Genomic DNA, 25,185 nt, shown 5'->3' on the forward strand with positions numbered 1-25,185 from the left:
CCTCTGGACCCAGCACCCTCACAGTGGTGCTGTACTCTGAAGAGCTCTGCTGGAGGTGTGCCTGCAGCAACCAGGCGGGCCAAAGACCTTAGCAAGGCTCTGCATGCCCAAAGAGAATGTGCAGGGCCCAAACACCTGGCTGAGAGCAGAACACCTGCCTCTGTGACCAAAGACCCCATGGGGAACCTTGTGCCTCATGTGACACCTCTGGGCTCTGCGGGGCTAAAGTTCCTGACTCCTTTTCAACACAGGTCAGAGCATATGTTCTAAGCCATCAACCAGAGATGCCCTGTGGGAAGTCTGTGCTCCCTATGGCCAGGACCAGCAGGCCAGGAGAGTGGGGTTCTGCAGGGCTGCTTGGCACTGACCACCAAGAGGTTCAGCTGCCATCACACAACAGAGCAGACCACAGGAGGGGAACTCAGGACCCTCTAGGCGCCTCTTGGGGCTTCCAGGCCAAACTACTACAGTAATGGCCAGAGACAGCAGCTTGGATCAGGGAAGGGCATGGTGATGAGGGCTCAGACCCTGTGGGGATGAGGTCCTGGGACATGCCAGAGGCCGTAATAAAGAGGCTACCAGGCAGCAAACACAGCAGGAGGAGCTGTGGATGGTCCTACTCACCTTCCTCGGTGTCCCAGAGTCCCACTGAAACCCTAGAGCAGCGACTTCCAGAGGTAACTTAAAAGACAGTGTCTAAGCAGGGGAAGGGCAAACTGCAGTCCCAGATGCATCGTCCAGATCCTCCTCAAGGAAGAACATGCTGTCCATTGGCAGAGGGAGCAGTCAGCAGACAACCTGGCTATCAACTTGTCCAGGTCTCCTGAGGGCCCCTAGCCTGCCTCTCACAGCTGAGCCAGGCCTGGCCATCAAGGCCCACCAAGACATTCCGGCAAACAATATCTGCTGTGGGCGCCATTGGCTTGGGACAACCGAAAGTCCAGTTTGACATTTTCCTCTATTTACTCCTTTCTTATTCTCCCACAATTCGGCAGCTGCTAACCTCAGGAAACACCTTGTACCCCAAACTTCTAAGTGCCTGCCTCCTAAGAACCCACTTTATGATAGCCTGGCTTCCTGTTAGTAAGGATATTTGGATTGTAAGTAACAAACACAACATGAACCAGCAAAGCAAACAAGAGGCTTTATTAGGATATCTGGATTATCCCAACAATTGAAGCATGGAAAGGGCAGAGTAAATCTGGACATCAAGACAAGGAGAAGCAGGTACCAGGCCTTTTATGGACCTTGCTTCCACGATAGCTTCATCTTCTCTAGTGCAGACCACATTTCTCCATGGAACAGAAAACAGCCAACATTAAATATTATAACTCCAGAAACTAGAGACAAGAGTCACGCTTTCCAGAAGCCTTCTAATAGAAAAGATAAAACATACAATGATTACATTGTCACAGTGAGAAATACACGGACAGGTTCATAACCACATGCATCAAATATTGGATAAGCATTAACAAAGAACCACAGCATTTAGTTGCAATAGATTTGAAAAAAAAAAATCCACCCCCAAAAAAACAAAGATCAGAGAGTACAGAAACCTCTAGGAACTGCCAGTAGTTCAAGGAAACCAGAAAATATTGCATAGGAGAAAAAAATTATGTTCAAAAATAATTTAAAATAATACTGGCATGGGTTTGTATAAAAGTCCTGGTATATTTCAATGAAGAGTCCACCGTGGGTCACAATATTTCAACATGGAAATGTGTTACCAAATTTGCATTAAAATGACCACTACATGTAAGAAGTGAAGAAAATGAACTAAAAAGAATGGGAGCAAGGTGCAGAGAGTGTGCCTGAAGCTGCAAGGGCCCTGGATAATTAATGAGCACTCAGAACAGTATTCTCAGGTGCTAAGCATCTGAAAGCTCGCTGGTACCCTAAGCAAATAAGTAGACAGGCCCACTGAGATTGACAACCTGGATGCGTACCTCCAGACAACCAACCAAATGACTGAGGAAGTCTCAAGGGTAGATCCCAAAGGCCTAGAGGTCTATACTCTGTTGTTTATAATAAAGGCTTTGCTAGATAAATTATACATGGTATTCATCTCAGGTTTCTACAGGTAACATTCTTCAAATCAACATCAGGAACCTATGGGGGGATCCACAGATAACTGTGGCAGAGTCCACCAAAAAAAAAAAAAAATGCCAAACAGAGGGCATACCTAGGATAGGTTTCAAAATACACAAACTGGATCTCCAAAGAGCCCCATTCCTTAGCAAAAAGAGTACAGTATAAATCATCTTTTGTAGAACTGCATACAATTCGAGATCTGTGGAAGAAACTGGTGGCCAAATAGGATAACAAGGAATGCTATCCCATATTAAGTATTCTCCCTCAGTATTGCTTAATATGCTCCATGAAATCACAAGTAAAATCAGTTTAACATCATTATTATTTTCTCCTAGGGACAGAACCCAGGAGTACTTTATCAATAAGCTATATCCCTAGATCCCTAGAGCTTTCTGAGACAGGGTCTAGCAAAGTTTCTGAGGCTGGCCTCAAATTTTCAATTTTCCTGCTGCATCCTCCCAAGTGGCTGAATTATAGGCATGTACAATCATGCCCAGCAAAATTTCCTTTTTAAAAATACCTTTGTTGTATTTATTTTTATGTGTTGCTGATGATCAAAACCCAATGTCTCATATGTGCTAGACAAGCACTCTGTCACTGAGCCACAATCCCAACCCCAAAACTTCCTTGTGATGTGGGATTTATAATAGGAAATCAATGAGGGAAGTGTAGAAAGATGTTTTTTGTAGTTAAGGCATTTAAAACATACACTAAAAATATCTAATTCCAGAATCAGAGCTCCCCCCCCCCCCAGGGACGTGGCAGAATCAGAAAGTTCCAAAGAGGCTTCACAAAGCAACTGGGTGCACACCAGGTCCTCTGTGGACTAGGTCTCTGAGTCAGCACTGAACCTCCCTGTGACTACAGCCTGACTCTCAAAAAGCTGAGGGTTGTTCTCTTCTTGGACAATCAATCAGCAGGCTAGTGCTGAAGTTCCACTACCCATTGAAGACAGTATTACGTTTAACTGCTTAATAGTTAGTGGAATAACCTAAAAGTGGAGTAAGCAAATTTGGAAAAGATTGCTGACTCAGTACTAGACCTAATGAACCAATTTGTATGACTAGGAAAGAGACACCATGAGGGATGGAAGGGAAAAGTGGAAAAATCACAAAGCCGAACATCATTCTGTTATTGTTTGTTCATTTACAAAGGTTTGTTTCCTTTGCCAGGCAAAATAACTTTCAAGCATTAGAGAAAATAGGCACACCATAAACTGTAGGAAGAATAATGAGGGGCTATGGTTGTGGTTCAGCAGTAGAGCGCTCGATTCGCACTCACAAGGCCCTGGGTTCGATCCTTAGCACAACATACAATTAATTAATTAATTAAACGTTAAATAAAAATTGTTTAAAAAAATTTACTATGAGCCAGGCATAGTGGTACATGCCTGTAATCCTAGTGGCTCAGGAGGCAGAGGCAAGAGGATTGCAAGTTCAAGGCCAGTCTCAGCAACTTAGTGAGGCCCTGTCTATAAATAAAAAATAAAAAGGGCTAGGGATGTGGCTCAGTGGTAAAGCACCTTTGGATACAATCCCTGGCACACACACACACAAAAAAAAAAAAATCACTAGGAGGGGGCTGAGGGTATAGCTGAATGGGAGAGCACCTGCCTGGTGTGCCCAAGGCCCTAGGTTCAATCCCTAGCACCACAAAAAAATTACTATGAAAAAAGAGTGGGGACAATTTGGACATTGAAATTCTGTTATATTGGTTTAGAAATTTAATCACATTTATCTAATGTCTTAACTTCCCAACTATGTTGCAAAATTAATTAAAGAATATGATTACAATAGAAATTACATAAACGATACTAATAAGACAGTTTTGGGTGCTGGAGCTGTGGTTTAGTGGTAGCTCGCTTGCCTAGCATTATGAGAAACTGGGTTTGATTCTCAGACCACATATACACAAATAAAATAAAGATCCACTGAAGACTAAAATTAAAAAAAGTTAAAAAAAACAAGCGGGGGCTGGGGTTGTAGCTCAGTGGTAGAACACTTGCCTCACACATGTGAGGCACTGGGTTCGAGCCTCAGCACCTCATAAAAATAAACAAAATAAATATATATATTTTTAAAGCAATTTCTGTGTAAGAAAAATCTCAATTTTCTGAAGTTTGAAATCAAGCTCAAAAGCTTGATATTAGACATCTCTGAACATTACAGAGAGAATGAACTATAAAATTCTAATTTAGCTAAGGGATGTTTCCTGCATTTTAAAGGAAATGAAATTTAAAATAGTAATTTCTCCCAGGAGTCATGGAGCTGTTGAAAGAAGGTGAAACACAAATATGTCAAATGAAGAAATTACAGAAATCTTGTTTCCTAATACTTGTCCAGTAGTCACAGAAATGTGCAGGAAGGCAAAAGCAGCTTCCCTGAATGTTCACAGAGTATTTCACCACAAAATTCATTGTATTTTACTTAAGAGTGAATTGTCACTCTTAAATAATTGGTTTCCACAACTAATTTTTTTTAACAACACCCAGAACAGCAGCAACACAGAGCAGCTGTATTTCATCACAGCAGTTCGGAGGCAAGCTGTGCCTGGATCTCGCAGCCTGGGAACACAGGCAGGAGGAACAGCCTGAGGCTTTGTGTCCCTCAGGAGTCTGCAGCTCACCACTCTCGTCCCTCAGGAGTTTGCAGCGGAGGACTGCAGCTCACCACCCTTCTTCAGTCAGTATCTTGTATCACTGTGCTACTCTTGGTTCCTGCCTCTGCATATACAAGATTTTATATAAAATGTTCCTCAGACTCTGAGGGCACTGGAAATGTTAACATTACTGAAGAAGAAGGTCAATATTAACAACCAATCTCTGTAGATGTCAACAAACAATAAGAAAAAAGAAATGTGTTATTATTGCCTAATCTATTGATACTGGCAAAAAGCCATGTTAAATCAATTACCCTTTTCACAGCATTAAGACAGAAAAGCCAGTGACATGTAGTGTCTTGACACATCAGAGGGACCATAAGCTACATATGCTTCACGCTTCCTGCAACAGCTACCTGCAATGCCCAAATACAAAGCATTATGTGACAGAGGACAATAAGCCATAAATACAAGAAATCTCCTATTCAAATGTTTCAATGATTCATTTATTCACATATTTTTAAAACTTCCTACTTTGAAGGAAACATCTGTCAGCCATTTAGACTGCTGGTACCCACATCTATAATTGTGAGGTTTCCATGACAGCATTACTTCAAGGGGCACACATTTCCAAGGTAATTCTTAGGCTTATCTACAACATGAACTCTCTAAAGTACAACATCCTGGGGGTACATGTCCCAGAGATAGTGATTTCATAGAAATTCATTCCTAATGGCATATTCTTATGTACAACAAGCTCTTGTTTCCTGAAAAAGTATTGCCTCACTTGCTGCATTCTGGGAATTATCCCTCATCTCCTGTGGGAATATTAATAGCTGATGAGATTTGACCTCTGGAAGGCTTTCTGATATTCACGGGATTTCCCGTACTGGAACTTTCCACTGCACAAGACTTGACCATAGTTGGGACTCACTGTGTTCGTAGTATCATTCTGCTCCATGAAGGCTGGTGTCCAAGTATTCTCGCATGCTTCCTGCTGAGTGCTCTACCTATAAGCTTCATTTATAGAGTTCTGATCCTAAGGAATACTCTGATGCAAAACGTGATGCAAATATTACCTGAAAAATTACCATAACTGCATTTTCTGAAGTAGAACAAAGTGAGATCTGTCAAAATGTCCCATCAAGGGCACACCTAGGCCATCCTTACTGTGTGAGTTCTCTGATGATTAATGAGCTGGGACTTCTGTGGGAAGGCTTTCCCACACTCACTGCATTGGTAAGGCTTCTCTCCCGTGTGGATTCGCTGATGATTAACAAGCTGTGACTTCTGAGAGAAGGCTTTCCTACATTCACCACATCCATAGGGCTTCTCGCCTGTGTGTGTCCTCTGATGTGGGATAAGATGTGACTTCCGAGAGAAGGCTTTGCCACATTCCCTGCATTCAAAGGGTTTCTCTCCTGTATGGATTCTCTGGTGATTAATGAGACTTGACTTCTCCCTGAAGGCTTTTCTGCATTCACTGCACTCATAAGGTTTTTCTCCTGTATGAGTTCTCTGATGTCTAATTAATTCTGACTTCTCAAAGAATGCTCTTGTACAAAGACTGCACTTGTAGGGTTTCTCTCCTGTGTGGATTCTCTGATGAGTATTTAGCTGTGACTTCTGGGAGAAGGCCTTTTCACAGTCCCTACATTCATATGGCTTCTCTCCTGTGTGAGTTCTCTGATGAGTTGCAAGACTGGACTTCTCACCAAAGGCTTTGCCACATTCTGTGCACTCATAGGGTTTCTCTCCTGTGTGTGTCCTCTGATGTGAAATGAGATGGGACTTCTGACAGAAGGCTTTCCCACAGTCACTGCACACATAAGGCTTTTCTCCTGTATGAATTCTCTGATGATTAGTGAGGCTTAACTTTTCACTGAAGGCTTTTCCACATTCACTGCACTCATAGGGTTTTTCTCCAGTATGAGTCCTCTGGTGTCTAACAAGCTGGGATTTCCTGCTGAAGGCTTTCCCACATTTACTGCAGGCAAAAGGTTTCTCTCCTGTGTGTGTCATCTGGTGTGATATGAGGTGTGACTTCTGGGAGAAGGCCTTCCCACACTGAATGCATCCATGCGGCTTCTCTCCTGTATGGGTTCTCTGATGATTAATGAGGCTTGACCTCTCTCTAAAGGCTTTCCTACATTCACTGCACTCATAGGGTTTCTCTCCAGTGTGAACAGTCTGATGTCTGATGAGTTCTGATTTCTCAAAGAATGCTTTCCTACAATCAGCACACCCATAGGGTTTTGTTCCTGTGTGCGTCCTGTGATGGGTGACCAGCTGCGACTTCCTGCTGAAGGCTCTCCCACACTCCAGGCATCCAAAGGGCTTCTCTCCTGTATGAATCCTCTGGTGATTGATAAGATTTGACTTCTCACTGAAAGCCCTCCCACATTCGCTGCATCCATAGGGCTTCTCTCCTGTGTGTGTCCTCCAGTGAGATATGAGATGTGACTTCCGGGAGAAAGCTTTCCCGCATTTGCCACACTCATATGGCTTCTCTCCTGTATGTGTCCTCTGATGGGACGTAAGCTGTGACTTTTGGGAGAAAGCTTTCCCACACTGGCTACAATCATAGGGTTTTTCTCCGGTATGAGTTCTGTGATGTGTAACAAACTGTGCCTTCTGGGGAAAGGTTTTGCCACATTTACCACAGCCATAGGCTATCTCCCTTATGTGTCTGCTCTGATGTTTAATGAGACTGGATTTTTTACTGAAGCGTCTCCTACATTCACTGCATTCATAGAGCTTCTCTCCTAACCGAGTTCTGTGGAAAATGACAATCTGTGACTTTTTATAGCTATTGTTACCACATTTATCACATTCATAGTATTTCAACCAAGAATCAGTTTCCTCAGGTTCAGTATTGAGAAACAATTTATTAAATACATTCAAGTCATCTGATTCCATTCTTCCATAATCTGCTCTTGGAATAAGCAAATCTAAATGATGTCTTAAAATCAATCCACCTAAGTCACCTTCATTATTTGATTTACTTAAAGGAACAACGTTCATACTTGGATTGAATTTTTTTCCAAATGCATCCCATTCATGACCTCTTTTCACATTTTTAAGCTTGTCTTGGTTATCCTGGTGCCACTTCATTTGAGCATCTACTTGCCAGACTTCTACAAAGGAAACAAAACACCCATTTGGTTATGTTTAAGTAAATAAAACACCAGATATGCTATGCTGAGGCACTAACTGCCTTTTTTTTTTTTTTTTTTTTTTTTTTTGGTGCTGGGGATGCATTGTGCATGCCAGGCAAGCACTCTACCAACTGAGCTATATCTCCAGCCCAACTAACTGTGTTTTTAAGGTTTAGCCTCTGAGTATAAAATAACTCCCAAAGTAGAATGCTTACCCCCTAGGTACTGAAAAATATAGGAAGCAGTGAAAACAGAACAAACCTACAGTCACCTTTGGCTCTTGCCAGACATGAGTTTATCAAAGAAAAATGTGAATGCATGAAGATCCAGGAGTGGTGGTGCACGCCTGCAATCCCAATAACTCGGGGAGGCAGGAAAATCAGAAATTTGGGGCCAATCTTAGCAATTTAGCAAGGCCCTAAACAGCTTAATGAGACCCCAACTCAAAATAAAAATAAAAGGGGCTATAGGTGTGGCTCAGTGGTTAAGCACCCCTAGGTTTAATCTCTAGTATCCCACCACCACCAAAAAAAAAAAAAACATGCAGGAAGAGCAATCAGAAACAAAGACAGGAGGCTGGAAGAAGCACTGATCCAATGTTCTCAGGAACCACCTCACTCGGTGCCCACTGAAAGCATACCATGGGACTGCCAAGATAGTAGAACAGTTAGCCAGTAAGACAAAGAACAGATTATACAAAACACAACTGAGCTGGGGCTGGAGTTATGGCTCAGTGGTAGAGCGCTTGCCTTGCACACATGAGGCACTGGGTTCAATCCTCAGCACCACATAAAATAAATAAGTAAAACAAAGGTATTTTTAAAAAAACACAACTGAGCTAAAACTATGATAAGTAATATGAAGCACATGAATGAATTGAAGTAACTGCCTACAGCCATTTCAAGCTTGAGGATGAAAAATATTTTGTATATTTTCCCCATTCTCAGATGTTCTGGAAGTTGGATTTAAACTTGCCACACACATCTCACAAATTACTACCAACAGACCCTCACTTGCACCACACTTCAACCACGTCCTCTCTCATGCAAATCCTCAGGCACACAGCTTTAAAATCCACAAAGCAGCTCACTCACATCATCCCAAGACCTGAGTTACCATTCTCAGCATGTTCTGAGTTGGATAGTAATTTTATATAGCTCTATTTCCATCATCCTCATGGTGTAACCACTTAACACTAATTACTACAAGTGCTCTTCAAAAGGCCTGTTTTTTTTTTTGTTTTGTTTTGTTTTTAAAGCAGGAGGGTAAACTCGTAGAGAGGCATGAGGGATCCTACATTTTGTTCTCTTTTTTAAAATATTTATTTATTTTTTTAGTTTTTGGCGGACACAACATCTTCGTTTGTATGTGGTGCTGAGGATCGAACCCAGGCCGCACGCATGCCAGGCGAGCACGCTACCACTTGAGCCACATCCCCAGCCCAAAAGGCCTGTTTTTTAATAAAAACATTTTTGTGTGAGGTCAATTTGGGTGTGAAATACAATCAGTAATGTGAAAACTTTAATTTTTTTGGTACTAGGGATTGAATCCAGAGGCATTTTACCATGGAGCCACATCCCCAAACCTTTTTTTATTTCTTTATTTTGAGAAAGAGCCTTGCTGACTTGCTGAGGCTGGCCTCAAAATTCTGATCTCCTGCCTCAGCCTCGAGTCACTGAGATTACAGGTGTGCACCACCAGCAGGTTTTACCACCTTCTAATCACACTTTTATCTAATTACATCTTCCAATCTGTGGTCAGACTGAACTTTCAAAAATATAAATCAAATAATTAAACTTTTATTTAAAATTATAAATCAATCCTAATTCTTGTGTGTGTGTGTGGGGGGGGGAGTTCCTGGGGAACTAACTCAGAGCCTTGCATATACCAGGCAAGCACCCTACCACTAAGCCAATGTCCCAGCACTCCTACCTCCGTGTGTGTGTGTGTGAGTGTGTGTGTGTGGTGCTGGGGATGTGGCTCAAGTGGTAGCGTGCTCGCCTGGCAAGCACCCTACCACTAAGCCACATCCCCAGCACTCCTAGCTCTTTTTCAATGCCTGTGAGTGGGCAGGGGGTGGGGAGGGTGACTCAGAGGCAGAGCTCTTACCTAGTATGCTTGAGGCCCTGGGTTCCAAACCCAGCACTGTAAGGAGAAAGAAAACAATCAGTGAAGAAAAAACTCTTTAAAGATTCACTGCCCAGCCATTATGAAGTCAAACAACAACAAGTGCTGGTGAGGATGTGGGGAAAAGGGTACACTTGTACATTGCTGGTGGGACTGCAAATTGGTGCGGCCAATTTGGAAAGCAGTATGGAGATTTCTTGGAAAGCTGGGAATGGAACCACCATTTGACCCAGCTATTCCCCTTCTCGGTCTATTCCCTAAAGACCTAAAAAGAGCATGCTACAGGGACACTGCTACATCGATGTTCATAGCAGCACAATTCACAATAGCAAGACTGTGGAACCAACCTAGATGCCCTTCAATAGACAAATGGATAAAAAAAAAATGTGGCATTTATACACAATGGAGTATTACTCTGCATTAAAAAATGACAAAATCATAGAATTTGCAGGGAAATGGATGGCATTAGAGCAGATTATGCTAAGTGAAGCTAGCCAATCCCTAAAAAACAAATGCCAAATGTCTTCTTTGATATAAGGAGAGCAACTAAGAACAGAGTAGGGACAAAGAGCATGAGAAGAAGATTAACATTAAACAGGGATGAGAGGTGGGAGGGAAAGGGAGAGAGAAGGGAAATTGCATGGAAATGGAAGGAGACCCTCAGGGTTATACAAAATTACATACAAGAGGAAGTGAGGGGAAAGGGAAAAAAAATACAAGGGGGAGAAATGAATTACAGTAGAGGGGGTAGAGAGAGAAGAGGGGAGGGGAGGGGAGGGGGGATAGTAGAGGATAGGAAAGGCAGCAGAACACAACAGACACTAGTATGGCAATATGTAAATCAATGGATGTGTAACTGATGTGATTCTGCAATCTGTATACGGGGTAAAAATGGGAGTTCATAACCCACTTGAATCAAAGTGTGAAATATGGGATATATCAAGAACTATGTAATGTTCTGAACAACCAACAATAAAAATTAAAAAAAAAAAAAGATTCACTGCCTCCAAGTAGAGGCAGGACTGGCCCCTGCCCTCTCCCAGTCACTTTAGAGCTCCCAAAACACTGACCTCCAGCCACAGAGGCTTCCATTCTGTTTCTTAAAGTCACTAGGCCCCTTCCTGACTTATAACATTCCTATTTGTCATTCCTTCGGGGACACTTTCTCCTAGTTCTTCACACAGCTTGCTCATCTCATGGTCCTCATGTGCAGACCCAGCTTCTCCACATTTATCATTCTGTGCTGGACTGCATACTTGTATTACCTCAAAAATCATATGCTGAAGCCCCCACTGTGTCTGCATTTGGAAAAGATGAAGGTCAAAGAGGCTGTGAGAATGGAACTCTGAAGTGACAGGATCAGTGTCTATAAGAGACACCAGAGAACACTGTCCCCCCCACCAGCATGCACTGAAGAAAGATCACACACCACAGGAAAGCATCTGTCTGCAAGTCAGGAAGACAGCCCTCACCAGAGATCTGGCACCTTGACTTGGATTTCCTCCAAGTGAGAAATAAACTTCTTCCTTCACTTTTTTTTTTTTTTTTTTTTTTGGGGGGGGGGTATTGGGGATTGAACCCAGGGGCAATTAACCACTGAGTGACAGCTCCAGCCCTTTTTTATTTTGAGAAAGGGTCTCTCTAAGTTGCTGAGGCTGGCCTTGATCTCCCTGCTTCAGCTTCTCACATTACTAGGATTATAGGCATGCACCATAACATCTGACCTAAGAAATAAACTTCTGGTTGTTTAGGCCATTGCTTCTGTGGTATTTTGTTGTGGTAGCCCAAAGACACTAATATATTCTCTATTGTGACATGTAAATCAATTTCCACAACTGCCATGCCAGGGTCTGGATTTTACTTGGGTTATTTGCTCTCCTGTTCTTTCACCTTCTCACTGCAAAATGAGCATTATATGGGGAGGAAACATTTCCACTGCCCCTACTGTGCCCAAGGCACCTGGCTTGGTGCTTGAAAAGCAGCAGAGATCATGGGAAGGAAATACATCCTTACTGCCCCTTCAGAACCCAGGGCACCTGGTTCAGTGCCTGAAAAGCAGAAGAGATCAGCAGGTACTCAATGCAGAAAAGTGAGTGTTCTCCACAGAAAGCCTGCCTGCACAGTTGTCTCTTAGATACTGCCTGGGTCCAAGGCTTGAAGAGTGCTCCCAGCATTCTGTTCCTGGCAAAAACTCACGTGCCTGGACTGCACACCTATAGATTGCTGGGTTCTGTCGGCACAGGGGAAATGAGCAGCACCTGCCAGCTCCCCCTGGACTGCACACCTGCAGATAAGACTGCTCTGGCCTGTCAGCAGAGGGGGACAGAGCCATACCTGCCAGCTCCCCCGGGACTGCACACCTGCAGATAAGACTGCTAGGGCCTGTCAGCACAGGGGGACAGAGCCATACCTGCCAGCTCCCCCTGGACTGCACACCTGCAGTTAAGACTGCTGGGGCCTGTCAGCACAGGGGGACAGAGCCATACCTGCCAGCTCCCCCTGGACTGCACACCTGCAGTTAAGACTGCTGGGACCAGTCAGCACAGGGGGACAGAGCCATACCTGCCAACTCCAAGAAGACTATGGGCAGTGAGGCCCTAATGGGCTTCCCTAGGCAGGCAAACTGGACGCCAGTTGCTACTACATGTTTCTGCAGGAGAGTGTACCATGTGGTCCCAAGGAGGTCATGGGAAGCTAGTACACTGGTTCCTTTAGACTCTGCCTGGGCCTCTTCCTATGATCCAGTCTCATTAAGGTACAGAAATAAACCCCAACCATAGGGCAGCTACAGGCCAAGTAGCTATAGGCCTTGGAGCCTCTCTTATGACTCTGAACATGGGGTGGTCTTGTGGACACCTATATGCAATCCCTGTTTGCATAAATAATTTTGACAATTAATTATGTGCTGCCTTGCAATGAAATATGAACATTCAATGTTTAAATACTGAACAAAAAGTTTAAAAAATAAGGGGCTGGGGTTATGGCTCAGCAGTAGAGTGCTTGCCTCACTTGTGCAAGATCCTGGGTTCAATCCCCTGTACCACATAAAAATAGATAAGTGAAATAAACCTTTATTGGACAACTAAAAAATATTTTTAAAAAAATTAAAAAAATAAAAGCCAGCTACACATATCACTTTTTTTTTAGTTGTAGATGGACAAAATAACTTTATTTCATTTATTTATTTATTTATTTTTATGTGGTGCTGAGGATTGAACCCAGTGCCTCACACAGTCTAAGTGAGTGCTCTACCACTGAGCCACAACCCCAGCCCAACATCTTCTTAACCAAGTGTCACAGTTTGCATCTGGAATGTCCCCCAAAGTCTTGTGATGAAAGCATGGTCTCCAATGCAGCAAGTTTCAGAGGTGGGGCTTTGAGGCTGTAAGGGATCATGATGGTTCTGACCTCACCAGTGGATTAATCCATTGGCAGCTGTGTGGATGATTGGAAAGTGGGGACTGACTGGAGGAAGCAGATCTCTGGGGGCATGCCCTGAAATGGTTCACCTTCTCCCCAATCCCACCCTCATCTCTCTGCTTCCCAACTGCCATAAGCAGAACTGCTTTCCTCTGACACAACCTTCTACCATGATGTTCTACCTCACATCAGACTCAGAGCAATGGAGCCAGCCAACCATGGACTGAAATTCTGAGGCCTTGAGACAAAATCAGTCTTTCCAGGGCTGGGGCTGTGGCTCACTAGTAGAGTGCTTGCCTAAGAAAGGTGCAAGAAAGGTTCCAGGTAGAGGAGAGTGCAGGTGTTCTCTGAACTTGACCAAAGGGTGTAACGTTTTCTTCCAAGGGCTCTCCAGTGTGACAGCATATTACTCATTTGTCTATTTTTTTCTTTCCCTGCAAATTTATGGCAGCCCCATTTCAACATTTCTCAGTATTTGTGGACTTGCAACATTTATTCTCTGTGTCTGAACTTCCTGTTGTGCTTTGCTAGCTATCCACAGATTCTTAGTCCTTGCTGCAGGAGCTGTCTATGCTGTCTTGTGTGAAATGTTCTGGGACTCCAGCCTACATAGTTCTCACCCTTTTCTGAGGTCCCATCCCAGACTAGGTCCTAGTGTTGTAATATTTTTTTATTTGGTTGGTTCCTGTTTTGTTTTGTTTTTTTGCTTTTTGTGTGTTTTTTTGCATGTGTAGATGCAAAGGCCTGCAATTTTGTTTCTCTGCTTCAGTTATGAAATGCACAGTGTCCATTTAGTCTATGCCCACAAGCATTATTTTAATACAGAGGTAAAAGCTAGGGTGTGCAGCACAGTATCTGGAGAATACTTGACCTGGTGCCCACCCACACACTTGCACTCTCCACTACCTGGAACCTTTCTTGGGTAGGTGCAAGCATGGTCCACATGTAGAGACAAGGACGTTCTGGGGACTTACAATGTCACAGCAGTCCTGAACCAGAGGTGGGAAGTAAAGGGGAAAGGCTGTCCCCAAGGGACAAAGGTGAAGGTACAGCAACAGTGTCTGGGGGCTCTCAGAGGAACCAAGCTCCGCTGTCCACCTTTTATTGGCACTGCCTCTGCCTTCTCATATCCCCAGTCTCCTGGTGCACTGGAGGAGACCCCTTCTCCAGTAAATTCTTACAATCAGATACACATTTCAGGATCTTCTTTTGGGAGAACCTAAGCCAATGTCAAACAAAAGACAACGAATAAGGTTTAACTGTTCAGTGTGTGTGGTATGCTTTTTCAAAATCAAGCACAATGGTATTATTGAAGATAACTTATGAAAATTCAGAATCCGATCCATCTAACATTTTGAGAACTTCAGCAATGAGACATTTAGGTGGAAGTTGAGGGCCGGGTGTGGTGGCGCACACCTGTAATCCCAGAGGCTTGGAAGGCGGAGGCAGGAGGATCGCAAGTCCAAAGCCAGCCTCAGCAATTTGGCAAGGTGCTAAGCAACTCAGTGAGAACCCTGTCTCTAATAAAATAGGGCTGGGAATGTAGCTCAGTGGTTGAGTGCCCCTAAGTGCAATCCCTGGTACCCCCCAACCAAAAAAAATTTAAGTGGGAGTTGAGGAGGGAAGACTTTCAAAAGATATTTTTCTCCCAAAGAGCAGAACATTTAAAAATGATAGCTAAAGCAGGAAAATTGAAAGTTCAAGGCCAGCCTGGGCAAAGTAGCAAGACCTGTCTAAAAATGAAAATTTAAAAGGGCTAGCAACACAGCTCAGTGGTACAGCACCCCTAGTTCCAGTTCTCAGTACTGTAAATATATAAAGATAAATAAAAGTAAAAACAACAATAAGGAAGAATGGGAGGAAGAGATTCTCCTTACACTCCATGGTCTAATCCAGAGAAAACACAAACAGGACCTATTTGAAGAGGCAATGTCTGGGACGGGTGGTGGCTCCATTTTTTAGTAAGTGATTCTGAACAGAGGGCTTCACAAGCTGCTCCAATATTGAAGGGAACATTAAAATGCTGGAATGCACAAGCAGGTTATCTTTGACCACAGGGGAAAGAAGGACAGATCACACACACCAAAGGAGAGCAGATCACACAAGTATGAGCCCTGGATTCCAAGGCAGGGAATAACATCAGGACTATGAGGAAGAAGACACGTTTAATCCTAAACTGCAAACCAAGAAGCCACATCTGACTGGGATTTTTCTGAGTAGCTGTCGTCAACTGCTCCAAATCACCACACAGATATAGGGATTTTGAAAAGAGCAGATTTCAAAGGTTCCAGACCAATACTACTCGCTGAGGCTGGACTTCTACTTCCGCCCACCTCCAGGTTCTCTCACACTCACCTGCAGAGTCTGAACGTGGAGTCTCTCCATCTCCCACCCATGGCTCTTCGCCTTGCTCCAACTTGAAGATGACATCTGGCTTCATAACTTCATAGCCTGTTGGGGGGAAATCACCAAGGGCATGGTTCTGGCTCCTGGGCTTCAGGGCCTCTAAGGAAGCAGCAGGGCTTAACAGGGGGTCTTCATCTCAACAGACAATTCTCAGGAGTCATGACAACAGCTGCCCCTGTGGTGAACAGGTCTAAGGATCTTTGACTGCTCCATTCGGCACTGTCTCTGGAGCCACACCACAGGGTTCAACTCCAGGGTCTTTGGCCTTCTTGCTCTCAGTCACTGGGACAGTTACTTTACTTCTCTTTGCCTCAATTTTCTTCTCAGGAAAAAAGGGTACCTACCACGCAGGACTGCTCCACTGCCTAAACTGGTGGACTCCCTCCTGCAATGCACCTGGGGTGTGCAGTATGCAGCACAGCACACGGCAGACACCCACCACTGTCACCACTACTCATCAGTTAGGTTTCTGACAACAAACTTAAGGTTTCATTATTGGGAAGGTGGGATCCAGATACTTTCTTGCCAACATAATCCAAGACTTTTATTTCCTAAATTCTGGTCCAAAATCATTAAAAAATTCAGAAGCATTAAGCAACTTTATTAAAAAAGAGAAAAGCAATGCATTGGACATACTCTGAGGTCCCTGAGGAATCTTTTCTTACCCAGTGACACTAGGACGTGGTAGTTCTCCAGCATGACATCCTTGTACAAGGCCTTCTGATGGGGACCCAGTAACAGCCATTCCTTTTGGCTAAAGGCCACACATAGATCTTCAAAGGAGAATGATTCCTGGAAGAGCACAATCCCAGTGAGCCGGAGGTGGTCATCACTGCCTGATCCTGGAGAGGTATACCCGGCTCGACACACTGCTCTCACAACTACACGTCACACAGACACCTACTACGTCCCTCTGGGTTTTTTTCTTTTTTCTGGAGGGGACAGGTGGACAGGAGTGATACCTAAGATTACAGTCAGAGTTTGTGCACTCCAGGCAACTGCTCTACCACCAAGCTACATCCCCTGCTTCTTCATTATTTTATTTTGAGACAGGGTCTTGCTAAGCTACTGAGGCTGGCTTTGAATTCACAATCCTCCTGCCTCGACCTCCCAGAACTGCTGGGATTACAGGTGAGCACCACCATGCCCAGCTCAGTGTTCAAGATTTTAAAGGGAAAGTTCTAACTGATATTAGAAAATATTGGATGGATCCAGAAGGTGAAATGAAACGAGGAAATAAAAGCAATTCTTTAAATCCCAGCAATGGAGCCAGATGAAGGGACAGATTCCTGACACTGATGATGCAGTAAGAAAATGTTAAATCTGTGCCATCTGCACGGTTCTGGTTGTTTTAATCTGTCTTTTTACATTGGCTTTTGTTTTCTAAATGTTGTTTTCCAAGCTATTGTATATTTATTTGGATTGCAGAACAAATGGTAAGATAAATCCTTTCTTTTTAATGTGATTAGAAATGTTCTAAATGAAGCTAATTGTCAATTTTATTAAGGAAGATTGCTTTGTGCCCACCACCTGGTGTAAAATAAAATCAAGCAATTACAAAAAAAATAAGATAAAATAAAAAATAACACACGTCTTACTGCTGACAGTTAGCCATGAAAGACTTTACAGAAAGGAAGATAACACGTCCAAAGGCAGGTTTTCAAAAGATGACTGAACAAGATGAATTCTTGTCCTAGTCTCCTGAGATCAAAGAAAAACACAAATCTTAAAAATGAAGAATGCCATCATTAAGAAAAAAATTTTTTTAAACCCAAGAAGTGTGTCACCAAATGCACACTGTTCACCTTGAGAGTGTCAGTGAATCTGAAGACTAATCAACAAAACCATCCACTCTGAATAACAGATGGAGAAAGACTTAAAACTGAAAGAGGAGCTGGGTTGTGGCTCAGTGGTAGAGTACTTGCCTAGCATGTGTGAGGCACTTGATTTGACTCTCAGCACCACATATAAATAAAAATGAATTTTAAAAAAAAGCTCCATCAATATCTAAAAACAATTAAAAAAAAAAAAAAAACTGACAGAGCTTGCCAGGTATTTTGGTGCACACCTGTGATCCCAGATACTGGGGGCTAAGACAGGAGAATCAAAAGTTCAAGGGCAGCCTGGACAACTCAGCTAGACCCTGTCTCAAAAGAGAGAGAGAGAGAGAGAAAGAGAGAGAGAGAGAGATTGAGATTGATTGATTGATTGATTGTGGATGCAGCTCAGTGTAGAGGGCCTTAGGGTTCAATCCCAAGTAGAGTCGACCCCTAAATTTACAGAGCTTGGGAAGCAAGATGAGTGGCACAATATCCCAGAACAGAAAACAGCACCACAGATAAGAATTTCCAGAGATGACAGCCAAATGCTCCCTAAAACCAGCAAAAGGTATAAGCCTAGACTGAAGCAGCTCAGTAGACCCCAAAATAGACAAATACAAACAAATTCATGAAATAAAAATATGGCATCATTCATAGGGAACAGCAATTCAAGTAGCTGAAAGTTTCTATTAGAAAGCTGAAGCCAGAAGGGAGTGGAATATTTCTTGTTTCAAGGAGTGGTGATGGGGTGGGAGTACAGGGGCTTGAATCCAAGGACAGTTAACCACTAAGCCATATCCCCAACTCTTTTTATTTTGAGACAAAGTCTTGCTAAGTTGCTGAAACTGGCTTTGAACTTGTGATCCTCCTACCTCAGCCTCCTGAGTTGCTAGGATCAGAACAACTCAGCAGAGAGTGAAATGTTTCCAAATGCAAAAAGGAGAGACCTGTAAACACAGAATTCTGTTTCTAGCTTGAATATTCATTAGGGGGCTGGGGATACAGCTCAGTTGGTAGACAGCTTGCCCCGCATGCACAAGGCCCTGAGTTCAATCCCCAGCACCACAAAATATATATATTCATCAAGAATAATGATGAAACAACTTTTCTTATGAAAGAAAGCTAAGATAATTCAAACCCAACAAACCTGTTCTACAAGAATTACCAGTGGGAGGTTCTCAAAGAGAAGGGAAATGGTACTAGAGTGACTTAGAAAAACAACAACCATGGTAGAGATCTGGGCAAACACAGGCCAATGTTCTCTCAGGTTCATCGGTGTTCACATGATGACTGATGGCAAAACTTCACATTGTCTGACAGAGGTGTTAATATACACAGATGCAGTATGTAAAGCATCTTATAAGAAAGAAAGGAAAGGGCACTAAATGATGGCACTCTACAATCCCACTTGAGCATAAAATGAAATTTAAAACATTTAAATGTCAGAAAACACAAGTTCAAGCAATTTAGTGAGACACTTCTTATAGAGAATCAGATGTGACTGCGTTACTATTACTGTCCTTGATGGAGTCTACCTGCAAACGGGATATTCTGTCAAGGTATAGATAGGTAACAGCGGACATGCTTGAAAATGAGGTGTCTACTGTCCTTGGGAGGACTTGCCTGCAAACAGGATGTTCTGCCAAGTGGGCTAGGAGGGCGCTAAGAAAAATTTTATTATCTGTTCTTAACAAGAGCAGAGTTCGGCATGCTCCAGGCCGAGAATAGATTAGCCATGAGAAGCGGGTCACTTCTGACTAGAAAGTAAAACTTCTGTATGCTATGTTTAATTAGCTGAAAGACCTGATTTATTGCTGTTGGAAGGCTGCCTTCTTTGTTCACAATACTATAAAAAGATTGCTGTATACAATAAAGGGCTTTTTTTTCTGCTGCTGCTTTGCTTGCTCTGCTTCTTCTTTCTTTCTCATGCTGACCTGCAAGTGAATTACTGCAACAACTTCTGAAGATTCTTAAAAAATATTTTTTTAAAGGGCTAGGGGTACTGGTCAATGGTAAAGTGCCTGAGTTCAACTGCCAGTACCCTCTTCCCCCACAAAAAAACAGATATGACAAAACACAGCCTGTGGTGGGGTCAGGGTACAGATTTCTGATAAAAATCTTGACCAGACAACTCTTATAATGAATAATAAAAAGACAACCCAATTAAAATAGAGGCAGAATATCTGAATATAATTCATCAAAAAGATACAGGAAGGCTGGGGTTGTGACTCAGCCATAGAGTGCTTGCCTCACACGGGTGAGGCCCTGGGTGTGATCCTCAGCAGCACCACATAAAAATAAATAAATAAATAATAAAGATATTTTTAAAAAAAGGTATAGGAATAGCTACTAAACACACAAAGGATTATTAGCCATGAAGGAAATACAAAGCAAAACCCTAGTAAGACACCACTTCACATTCCCTAAATGGTGATAATCAAGACATCCCATGAAGGACAGGATGTGGAGAAACTGCAACCATGCTCTGGCAGGAGTGTGAGCTGACCCAGACACGAGGAACCACAGCTGCTTCCTACAAGGTAAATATGATTTTGCTGCACAATTCACAGTGCCACTCTTGGTTATGGACAAAGAGAAACAAGAGCACATGTGGACACTGAAGCCTGCCCGTGGCTGTTCATTTCAGCATGCTCACAACAAGAGGAGAAAGCAACACAAATACCCACCAACTACTGAATAGATAAAGCAATATAAGGAACTACAATCTGTCAACTAAAAGATGAATTTCTAACATGCTTACATGGATGAACCACAAAAGCATTAAGCTAATTAAGACACCAGACACAAAGACTACATATTACATAAATCCATTGACATGAAATGCCCTAAAAAGGCAAATCGACAGAGTAAGCAAATTAGCAGCTGCCTCAGGCTGTGAGGAAGAGTGGAAACTGCCACAAATGTCACTCAGAATTTTCTTTGGTGATGGAAATCTTCTAGAACTGAACTGTAACAATGGTTATACAATGAAAATTTACTTAAAACTCACTCGACTGTACATCAAAGTGAGGAGATGTTTTTGAGATCATATATCAGCAAAACTGTTAAAAAGATATTATGGGGCTGGGGTTGTGGCTCAGTAATGGAGTGCTCACCTAGCATGTGTGAGGCACTGGGTTCGATCCTCCACACCACATAAAAAATAAATAAACAAAGGCATGTGTCCATCTACAACTAAAAAAAAAAAAAAAAATTCACCAAAAAAAAACCCTAATCATGAATAAATTTATGTAAACTTATTAGACAACCTAGATGAAGTAGCTGTACTTCCCAAGAAACAACATACCCAAAATGACACATAAAGAAACAAAATCTGAATTAATCCTATAATTGTTAAAGAATTGACCCCACAATTTAGAACCCTCCTTCAAAGTAAACTCAAGATCTAGGTGGCTTCCATGGTGAATTCTTCCATTCTTCCAAACATTTAAAGGATAAATAAAATGGTCTCAAATTTTTTCAGAGAACATAGAAAGAGAGCAAACTTCACAATCACTTTACAAGGCCAGCAGACCCTTGCTCTCAAACCCAATGAAGATGTAAGAAAGAGGCTAATTGGGAGAGGGTACAGGCAAATCCTCATTGGGGTAGGAATATTTTATTCCTGGACCTGAGAGGTGATTTCATGCATAACCACTTGATAATAATTCATTAAATAGTTTTGCATTTATATACATTTCATATGAACTGGGCTTTACAATATAAAAGGGCAAATGAACTAATAGTTATGGTTGGCTGAGGATGTAGCTATGGCAGAGTGCATCCCAGCATGCACAGGCCCTGGGCGGATCTCCAGCACTTATAGTCATCACTCACTAAGTCCCACTTTGGCATTCTGACCTCCAATCACACTCTGAGGAATACTATGAAAAATACCCCTCATCTGTGGATTTTAGGCTGGGGATGTAGCTCTGCAATAGAGTATGTGCCTAACGTGAAAGGCCTGGGTTTAACTCACAGTCCCTCAGAATAAAGCAAAGCACCCACGTGCATTTACTACACTGTTTCTATTGAGAACATTACCCATGATATTATTTATTTAAATTCTTCATCAAGGAAAAAGAAAAAAAAAAAAAAACCTAATGATCAAGAAATACTTTCTATGATCAGTTTGCTTTTTCCTTTGAATAGTGTAACTTATATCAACATTCACATATCATTATAACTGTCAAAAACTTGAGAGCCAAGAAGGCAGGGATGCCCTCTTTTATGACTTCTATTCAACAAAGCTCTTGAAACTCTAGCCAGAGCAATTAGACAGACATTAAAGGGATACAAATAGAAAAAGAAGAACTCAAACTATCATTATTTGCTGGAGAGATGATTCTATACTTAGAGGACCCAAAAAACTCCACCAGAAACTTCTAGAATTAATAAATGAATTCAGCAAAGTAGCAGGAAATAAAATCAATACCCATAAATCAAATGCATTTCTATACATCAGTGATTAATCCTCCGAAAGAGAAATCAGGAAAACTACCCCATTCACAATAGCCTCAAACATAAAATAAAATAAAATACTTAGAAATCAACTTAAGAAAAGAGGTGAAAGACTTCTACAATCAAAACCACAGAATACTAAAGAAAGAAATTGAAGAAGACCTTAGAAGATGAAAAGATCTCCTATGCCCTTGGATAGGCAAAATTCATATTGTCAAAACAGAGCGAGGAGTGGTGGCGCACACCTGTAATCCCAGTGGCTTGGGAGGTTGAGAGAGAAGGATTGCATATTCAAAGCCAGCATCAGCAACAGTGAGGCGCTAAGCAACCCAGTGAGACCATGTCTCTAATAAAATACAAAAAAAAAATGGCCATAATATTCAAAGCACTATACAGATTCAATGCAATCCCAATTAAAATCCCAATGTCATTTCTTATAGAAACAAATGAAGCAATCATGAAATTCATTTAGAAAAATAAGAGACTCAGAATAACCAATGTACTCCTTGGCAAGAGTGAAGCAGGAGGCATCACAATACCAGACCTTAAACTATACTACAGAGCTATAGTAACAAAAAGGCATGGCAGCAAAATAGACCTGTATATCAATGGTACAGAATAGAAGACACAGAGATAAACCCACATAAATACAGTTATCTCATACTACAAAAAGGAGCCAAAAACATACATTGGAGAAAAGATAGCCTCTTCAACAAATGGTAGTGGGAAAACTAGAAATCGATATGCAGCAAAAATGAAACGAAATGCCTATTTCTCACCATACACAAAACTCAACTCAAAGTGGATCAAGGACCTAAGAATTAGACCAGAGACCCTGCAACTAATAGAGGAAAAAGTAGGCCCAAATATTCATCATGTCAAATTAGGCTGCGACGTCCTTAATAAGATCCCTAAAACGCAAGAAATAAAATCAAGAATTAATAAATGGGATGGATTCAAACTAAAAAGCTTCTTCTCAGCAAAAGAAACAATCAATGAGGTGAAGAGAGAGCATACATTTTGGGAACAAATTTTTACCACTTGCACATCAGATAGAACTCTAAGCTCTAGAATGTATGAAGAACTCAAAAACTTAACACCAAAAAAAAAACAAACAACCCTATCAACAAATGGGCCAAGGAACTGAATAGATACTTCTCAGAAGAAGATATACAATCAATCAACAAATATATGAAAAAATGTTCATCATCTCTAGCAATTAGAGAAACGCAAATCAAAACTATTCTAAGATTTCATCTCACTCCAGTCAGGATGGCAGCTATTAAGAATACAAACAACAATAAGTGTTGGCAAGGATGTGGGGGAAAAGGCACACTCATATATTGCTGGTGGGATTGCAAATTGGTGCAACCAATATGAAAAGCAGTATGGAGATTCCTTGGAAAGCTGGGAATGGAACCACGATTTGACCCAGCTATCCCACTCCTTGGTCTATACCCAAAGGACTTAAAATCAGCATACTATAGTAAAACAGCCACATCAATGTTTATAGCAGCACAATTAACAATAGCTAAGCTGTGGGACCAACCTAGATGCCCTTTAGCAGATGAATGGATAAAGAAAATGTGATATATATACACAATTAAATATTACTCAGCATTAAAAGATAATAAAATTATGGCATTTTTAGGTAAATGGTCAGAGTTGGAGAATATCATGGTAAGTGAAGTAAGTCAATCCCCCAAAAAAAACAAAAGCCAAATGTTCTCTCTGATAAGTGGATGCTGATCCATAATGAGGTGGGGCATGGGAAAAATGGAAGAAATATGATTGTGTAAAGGGGAGGGAAGGGTGGGGAGGAGGCATGGGGGCAGGAAAGATGGTGGAACAAGACAAACCCTAGGTACATGTATGTCTGCACATGTGGTGTGACACTACATCTTGTATAACCAGAGAAATGAAAAGTTGTGCTACAATTGTATACCAAAATGAATCAAAATGCATTCTGCTGTCATATATACCTAATTAAAATAAATAAAAAGTATTTAAAAATGTGAGAGCCAATTTTGCAGTTCAAACATAATAATCAAATGGGACACTATAGCTTATAAATATTAAAACCTTAAGACCTTCTGAAGGCACCGGTCCAATTTTACCCCAATCCCAAGCTTCTATTCTGAGACTATTTCCCTCCTGATTTCTTCACTACTCATACTTTTCTTTTTATGGAAGACTTGTATACCTCTTCTAACCCCCTGGAAAAATAATGAGGAATGAACCATCAACTCACCTGTAGTGTGGTCATTTTCTGTTGCCTGTGCAAGAGGATTCACAAGCGTGAGATCTGTTCTGCTCTTGTCTCTTCTGCCTCTGCCCCAAAATCTGGGGTAAGGTCTTGGCAAGATCTTCTACACTGTGAGTGATCTCTAGCTGCAGGAACTCCTCCCTTAGTTCACATGAGCAGGCTTAATGGCGGGGATCCAGGATCTGTGGACGCAGAGACAAATGCACTTCAACTGGGATGTTCACCAAATGCATTCTTTTTAGTTAGTCTATGTCATACTTTGCACAAATATTTTCTTCCTCTTTTAGAAACTATGAATGTATGACATGTAAAGCCAGGTGTGTTTGCTATATAGTTTAAATAAGCTTCACAGGAACACAAGCAGCACATAGTAAAATACATCACAAGTCTGTGTCTCCACAAACAGACACAAGTATCATAATTAAAATAATTCTGAGTTTAATTTAAAATTCACTGTGGACACCAATGTGCAAGTCACTTTTAAAAATCCTTTAAAGCAAAAAAGATAACTCTGTTTTAGGCAGATAAAAATTTTCAAAGCTTATGTGATTTAAATTAAAACAGATCTCAGTCTTTTATTTTTTAAACGATTAGTTGTAGATGGACACAATACCTTTATTTTATTTATTTATGTGGTGCTGAGGATCAAACACAGTGCCCCACACATGCAAGGCAAGCGCTCTACCACTGAGCCACAACCTCAGCCCCCAGATCTCAGTCTTAATCAACTCCTTCCCTTTATTGGCTACCTGACTTTTACAAAAGTGAACTTTAACTGAGCCATAGTGTCCCTTAAAATCCTCCATGTTCTTCCTGCATTCCTTTATTTTGTCTATAG

At 41.8% G+C, this 25,185-nt stretch overlaps 1 protein-coding gene across 13 annotated transcripts in view; it reads right to left on the minus strand.

Moving 5' to 3' along the window:
* Positions 1–1,121: 1,121 nt before the first annotated feature.
* Positions 1,122–25,185, minus strand: part of Znf84 (zinc finger protein 84) — a 55,070-nt gene continuing 31,006 nt past the window's right edge. For 10 of the 13 annotated variants that reach the window (XM_058579732.1, XM_046445870.2, XM_046445866.2 and 7 more), the window contains 5 exons: positions 24,333–24,529; positions 16,466–16,592; positions 15,750–15,845; positions 9,957–9,992; positions 1,122–7,826 (listed from right to left, as the gene is read on the minus strand). In XM_058579732.1, the coding sequence (XP_058435715.1) occupies positions 5,845–7,826; positions 9,957–9,992; positions 15,750–15,845; positions 16,466–16,592; positions 24,333–24,347 (2,256 nt within the window). In that variant the 5' untranslated portion in view covers positions 24,348–24,529 and the 3' untranslated portion in view covers positions 1,122–5,844. Of the gene's footprint in view, positions 7,827–9,956; positions 9,993–14,368; positions 14,614–15,749; positions 15,846–16,465; positions 16,593–24,332; positions 24,530–25,185 lie in introns of those variants that run through there. The other 3 variants (XM_058579733.1, XM_046445875.2, XM_058579734.1) reach the window with 3 other exon arrangements.

Source organism: Marmota monax, unplaced genomic scaffold (assembly GCF_021218885.2).
Source record: "Marmota monax isolate L192 unplaced genomic scaffold, Marmota_monax_Labrador192_F-V1.1 WCK01_AAM20220418_F8-fsc00200, whole genome shotgun sequence".
Lineage (NCBI taxonomy): Eukaryota > Metazoa > Chordata > Mammalia > Rodentia > Sciuridae > Marmota > Marmota monax.